This window comes from Topomyia yanbarensis, chromosome 1, assembly GCF_030247195.1.
Source record: "Topomyia yanbarensis strain Yona2022 chromosome 1, ASM3024719v1, whole genome shotgun sequence".
NCBI classification, from domain to species: domain Eukaryota; kingdom Metazoa; phylum Arthropoda; class Insecta; order Diptera; family Culicidae; genus Topomyia; species Topomyia yanbarensis.
The window spans coordinates 157,267,540-157,274,328 of record NC_080670.1 but is presented as its reverse complement, the minus strand read 5'-3'; the positions used below and the strand labels follow the sequence as shown (position 1 = coordinate 157,274,328).

At 44.8% G+C, this 6,789-nt stretch overlaps 1 protein-coding gene across 1 annotated transcript; it reads right to left on the bottom strand.

Annotated features, from left to right (window-relative positions):
* Nucleotides 1–5,306: 5,306 nt before the first annotated feature.
* On the bottom strand, nt 5,307–6,457 carry LOC131678766 (cathepsin B). The gene has a single exon (XM_058959053.1). It carries the CDS (start codon nt 6,415–6,417, stop codon nt 5,392–5,394), a length of 1,026 nt encoding a protein of 341 aa, XP_058815036.1. The 5' UTR covers nt 6,418–6,457; the 3' UTR covers nt 5,307–5,391.
* Between the last annotated feature and the right edge of the window lie 332 nt (nt 6,458–6,789).

Sequence of the window (6,789 nt, the reverse complement as noted above, 5' to 3'; positions counted from 1 at the left end):
CGATAGTACCAAGGAACAACAAAGCTTTTTGTTCCATTTTTATCTCCACATAAATTAAGTTTCGTTTGTAGACGTATATGAAGTTGTGTGTGTTTTTATAGTAAGGTTTCGAAACCCTGTAGTGTAATGACACGGTCACTTTCGTGCTTAACCATTAAAAAACTCCATGCTCTTTTTTCGGTTTTCCCGTTTTGTGAAAAGGGTGAACCCACGAAGGTCGGTAAAAGAGAGCGAAACAACCGACAAATGAAAAGAGGATTGCGAGCCGTAGAAACCGCAGAAGAGAGGAGGAAAAAACAGAAAGAAAAGAATGAGAAGATGAAAAAGAAGAGAGATGATCTTTTTCCGCGCCAGGAGAGGTATAGGGCAGACACTCTAATCACCAAAACAAAGGACGACGTGACGTATACGGCGATCCTTAAAATGGTGAGAGAGGATCCCAAGCTGAAGAAGCTGAGTGAGAACGTAGTAAGAACCAGGCGCACTCAGAAAGGCGAGATGCTGTTCGTGCAGAAGAAGGGTCCATTGATCAATAGCTCGACATATCGGGAACTGGTGGTAGAAGCGGTGGGAGGATAAGCGAACGTGAGAGCTTTAGTTCAAGAAGCGGTGGTCGAGTGCAAGAATCTGGACAACCACCAGGCGATCCACTACACCATTGGTCGACGGAATTACATTGTGACGCGGAGAGTGAGGACTGGCGAGAGGAAGTGGAAAATAAAGGACTTCGATAAGCACCTTTACGTCGAGGCGCTTCGTGCTGACAGCCTCGCTTCGAATGCCGATGAGTTGTCGGAAACATTAGCGAGAGCGTGAGACGTACAAATGCCGAGGAAAATGGAGCCCCGAAACTGCAGGCGTCTAGCGTATTGTTGAAACTAAAGGCTTAGCATCCTCCGTGCTGTCTGCCGGCAAGCCAGAATGTGAGTTCAGCGAGCAATATCCGGGGCAGCCAGAGAAGAGTGTAAGGTGACATTCCGGGCGGCTAGGGTTGCTTTTAAATGCGAGGTAGTTCTTAGTAAGTCCACAACGAGCTATGCAGAGAAGTAGACGCTAACCCCTGAAGCAACGCTTACGGTGTCGTGATGGCCAAGATTAAGGGTCCAACGACGCCTGTTGAAATGTGCGCTGACAAACTGAAATTTATCGTCGGGGGGCTTTCCCCGAAGCACGACCCACCGCATGGCCGCCTATATCGTACGTGGATGCAGACGGTGGAAATGCTGGTGACAATCGAGTCTCCAACGACGAGCTCCTTATAGTGGCAAAAGAGCTGAAAGCGAAGAAAGCTCCTGGACCGGACGGTATCCCCAACGTGGCACTGAAGGCCGCGATCCTGGCGTTTCCGAACATGTTTAGGTTAGTTCTCCACGAAGGCTACTTCCCGGACAGATGGAAGATCCAGAAACTGGTGTTGCTACCAAAATCAGATAAGCAACCAGGAGATCCAGCATCGTATCGGCCTATGTGCCTACTGGATACTCTAGATAAACTTCTGGTCATCCTCAACATGCTGACGAACTACGCGGACTATCGCAAAGGTAGTTCGGATTCCAAAAAGGTATCTCGACGGTAAAAGCCATTCGCACAGTCATCACGAGCGCGGAGAAAGCGTTGAAGCAAAAGAAAAGGGGTAATCGCTACCGCCAGTGCCAGCGGATGGCGATCGCCGAAGCGCTGCACAAAATGCCGGTTTCGGACTAACTGTGCAAGGTTCTGAAAGTGCTGGTCTACGAAACGAGCATGGGGAAGAGGTCGATAAGAGTCACGGTAGGAGTACCTCAGGGATCCATACTTGGCCCAACGCTCTGGAATATAATGTACCACGGAGTGTTAACACTGGAACTGCCCTGGGGAGTTGAGATCGTTGGATTTGCAGATGACGTTGTACTGACTATAACCGGTGAGATCCTTGAGGAGTTGGAGATGTCGACGCGTACGCTACAGCACCTAGGTGTGATGGTCGACGATCGATTAAATTAAAACAGCCATGTCGACTATGTATGTGAGAAGGTTGGGAGGACAACTAACGCATTGGCAAGGATCACGAGATGTGATCTGGCGGATGTCTACGCCTCAATACTTAGGTATGGAGTACCGGTCTGGGCTGGTACGTTGAACTCAAAGCGAAACCGGACGAAGTTGACAAGCACGTTCCGCCTAATCGCTGTTCGTGTCACCAGTGCGTACGGAACGATATCGTCGGAGGCGGTATGCATAATTGCAGGGCTGATTTCCATCTGCATCACTCTGGCTGAGGACGTGGAATACTACCAATGGAGTAATGCACGAAATGCAAGGGAACTGGTCCGAGCGGACCCGTTGGTTAAGTGGTAGCAAGAGTTGGACAACGAAGAGAAAGGAAGGTGGAGCCACCGACTCATCCCGAATGTGTCGGCGCGGGTGCGGTGCCCAGAGTGAGTGAGCGTGCAAGAGACACCGAAACACGTGGTCTTCGAATGCCCTAGGTTTGAAGAAGTGGGAAGTGACAGCCGCCAATATCGTCCAAGAGATGCCCCACGTTCACCATATCTGGGATGAGTAGTGTCGACTGTATTCTCCGAGCTGCAGAGAAAGTGGCGAAAGGATCAACAAAGCAGCGCGCCGACTAGAAGGCTGCCGTGAAACAAAAAATCGGGTTCGGGAAAAATTCCGCCACCGTGGAGCTCTCCGTCGGAGTAGATCCACCACTTAAGCGGTACGCGACGCAGTTCTGGTCATCAGGAAACCAGCGAACCGGACGCCAGAATCTGCCGGACCGACCGCGACATACTACCAGGTAGCTAGTGAATAGGCTAGATCCGCAACCAAAGACTAGATCGAGTAGCTCGTGGCGAAGCGGGGAGCTAAATGACTCGCGGAAATGGATATCAGTATAGAGCTAATGACTCACGGAAACAGCAGCTAAACGGCTCACTGATAAATGGCGACGCACTGGAGATGAAAAGCAAGAGAAGAGTCAAAAAGAAGAGTCAAGAGTTAAATGGCTCAAACACCGAGCCATTTCATGAATCAAGTAAAGCTAGCTGCGGAAACTCGTGAGCTAAAGAAAGAGTTGCGCTGAAAGCACAGAAGAGTAAATAGTGTTTTTAGTGGTTGGGCATGAAAATAAGTCGTGAGTTGTATCTTCCCTACGCGAACGGTGGGTGGCAAATCTAGTTTACACTGGTATAACGATGCAGCTATTCAAGCAGGGTTGCTATGATTAATAATAAAATCCACTTGTTTTGAAGCCATGATGCTTCTTTATTTAATAACTCAACGAATTTTTATAAACTTACAATGTTCCCCGAATGTGTTCAGTAGATGAGTACCTTTCGAAATATATAGTGTTCTGATTAATTGATTGATAAGGTGATTTTTTATGAATTTATTTTCAATGTTAACCGATTTTCCATACAAATTTCCATATAAACTTAGAAATGTTTGGAGGGTCCGTAGACACAACCGATCGGTACCAAAATTCGCACAATCACTAAGGGCCTTAAAAGGAATCAGTAGAGCCTGGTGGAGCTAAAAGTCAAAAATTGAACCAGTCTATTGCATACCCTAGTAAGAATTTAGGTTTTATGGTGGTTTTATAGCTACTCATATAACTTAGATTGCACTTGTAGCATGCTTTAATACTTCAATTGTTACTTGGGTAGCCTTTCTTTATTTGAGAAACGCAAAAAGGCTACGCAATCCCACAGATCATACGGTAGGAATACATTGATTTCCTGGATTTTACTTGAACTATTGTTTTACATTTTTATAGGAAACGCTTCAACATGACTCAGCATTCGAATAGTCGACGAAGAATTTTTTGTTTGGTTTCTACAGAAGCGCCTATATTATTTGTCAGTAATCCAGCACAGAAATGCAGGACCAAGCTACTCCAAAAACGAAAACACTATTTGTGTTTCTGAGCAAACCACTAGTCCTACAAGAAAATAAGTTGTGATAAAGCTGGCGGGAATTATTGAAACCATAATTTAATTTGGTGTAGCAACATGCACTATGTACTATGCTATACTTCTCTTTAGTGGAGAAAAATTTAGGTTAATTTTTTTTTCTCCGCTAAGGAAACTAACGAGACGAAGTCGAAACGCAAATTCCGTAACTAATTTAGTTATAGGTTTCGTACCCTTAACGCGCAAATGTTGTTTTAAACATTTTTGTCCTTAGTAGAGTAAAAATGATACTTACCTATATATTTCTCCAAGTGGAGTGCTTAGGAGGAATATAGCATAAAGCATATAGTTAATCGATTGAGCGAAAAGTGTGCACAGTTAGTTTAATAAACCCAAAAATTGCACGAAGCTGGAATCATAACGAAACTCCACCCTAATCTATACACGCCAAATACGCAGCAAATATCCACTCCTTTGAACCTTATGCCAATCTTTACGATTAGACAAAAAAAAATAAAATGATTCAAACAATCGCCCAGAGGTATTGTCCCGCGCAGGACTTCGACTGTGGACAGTAAAAAAGTGCAGTGCAATAAGAACTAAAAGGAAAGCAAATAAAAATGTTGTAAAAATTCCCGTCCCAAAAATCCGTCATTCCATCAGGTCGCACCCGAAAATGAAAATAAACAGTTTCATAATCGTAATAACCTATAAAAACCTTTTGCCTCTGGGACGAAAAGAAAATTCCCGCCGTACTGTACTGAGTAGGAAAAACAAAGAAAACGTTCGCTTGGCGGGAGAAAATTAGATCATTCCTATGCTTCATTCTGGAAATAAAGTGTTAATTTTGATTTTGCGACGTCGCCTGCTAAGGTTTTTATGTCTTTTTTCCCTTAAATAGAAAAAAAAAAAACAAAACAGAACAAGGGGAGCGTTCAACCCTTTTTCCTACCGCATTCTCGCGAGAAGTCACGGTGGACGGAAGTCATCAAGTCGCGGAAAAAGCGTTCGTTTTTTACGGTCGAAATATGCTTCGCTTATGATAATATTTTTATTGCCCGCCGAGAAAAAATGTCCCTTTCAAGGCGAGTGTCCTGTGCCGGGATGCATTCATTATCGCGACGGATGACTGCCGAGAGAGAAGAAATTCATTTTGGAAAAGGTAACTGAACCATCAAAACCGCTTCCACTACGATATGGTGCAGAATATGCAAATATTTTAATAAAGAAGTTTCCACGCCGAGCTGGTTTTATTGGTGACAGGCTTTAAAATGAGTAAAATTTTACGAGATCTATACCAAAAGGGATTTTTCGACAAAAAAAAAACTAGGAGAAAGGATTAGGTATTACTCGACAGTGGTGCGGAACTTAAGGCTAAATAACTCATCATGGACGCTATAATTATAAACACAATTCTAGGTACCCGTATTGTCACTGTTGGCAAACTAATGCTTTGTTCTTTTTATTTGTGCACTCTGGTAGCTATTTTTCACTAAAATCAGTACTCAGGGTCCCACATCTCTTCGTGTTTGTTGTAATCCGGTAGACCCGCATGAATATCCTCTTCAATTCCAAGATGGTTCTCGCCTCGAATGATTTTGAAGAATCCGTTATCTCCCCAATCTTCGCCCCAGGAATTTGCACACAGCCAATATTTGACGTTGTTTTCAATGCCCCAGCCAAGCATCTTGATCGCGTGACCGGACTCGAACGGACCCCAAACGTGTCGATAGACACCACTTTTGTACGCCTTAAAGTCCCTGTACACCTTGAACGCTGCCTGGACAGGTCCATTCAAAAAAATCTCATCCATGATCCGCTTCTCGTTGATCGCAACCGAGTATGCCTCCCGTCCGTACCGAAGATCCCGCCCAGCGCTCGTCTGATTGTAGTTCATTTGGCATTTCTTCGAACACTTGGGCGTGTCATCTTCCTCATCCTGCGAGTGACAAACATCGATCGGGTATGGATGGCATCCCTTGCGGGAATTGTATGGACCTCCACTGGATATGCCTCGCTCGACCCAATACTGCCATGCTGGACCCAAGTTTCCACCGTCGCATCCATCGCCACATTCCTGGCAGCACGCCATCAGATCGAAGGATCCGAACGAATATTGTGAATTATTCTGGGAATGAATGCACCACCGATCAGTCATGGCAGAGGCAGCGGAGACAGCCCAACATGATCCACAGCATCCTTGATTGCGGACCTCCCGAAGACTTGGACATCCGGGCCATTTCTCACGCGCATCAAATGATTCAGGCAGGTCAACCGTGGATTCCAGCAACAAAATTCCCAACGGTAGTCGCAGTTTCTCTTGATGTTCCAGCCGGACACCGCCCTTGTAGAAAGCTGCTGGCAATAGGTTGCGTCCGGGAGTCCAAGTTTTTGTTAGATTCTGGATTCTGCTGGCAATTGTATTGGAAGAACCATTCGACGAACGAGCTGAGCTGATGCCCATGCTTGTCTGGCACAATGCGTACTGGCCTAGGACCAGGAAAATGAATACCGCGAGGATCATCTGTAAAATAGGTCCAGCTCTATTCGATATTCGCGCAACGGAAATCCGATCGAGACTGGTATGGGCTGATTTTTAATAGCTTTTATAGCATCCAGATGTTATTTTGTTTTTATATTGCTTCAGCTCAATGCATTCTTATCAGCCGATCATCGGTGATTAATACTTTGTTAGATTTCATTACACACGGTTGCACACGATTTGTTGATAGTAGTCAGCATTTTAGTGGCTTCCTATCTCAAACCGAGCTGGTACTACTTCATCTGCATATACCTAGGTAGTAATCCTTTTAAGCCTCATAAAAATTTCGGTCAATTGACTTTATGATTGATGTTTAGTTTGGTGATTCTTAATGATGTTCTAACCATTTATTGT

Bases quoted from the DNA above. Each gene is read 5' to 3' on its own strand.
- LOC131678766 (XM_058959053.1), bottom strand. From the start codon at position 6,417: ATGATCCTCGCGGTATTCATTTTCCTGGTCCTAGGCCAGTACGCATTG.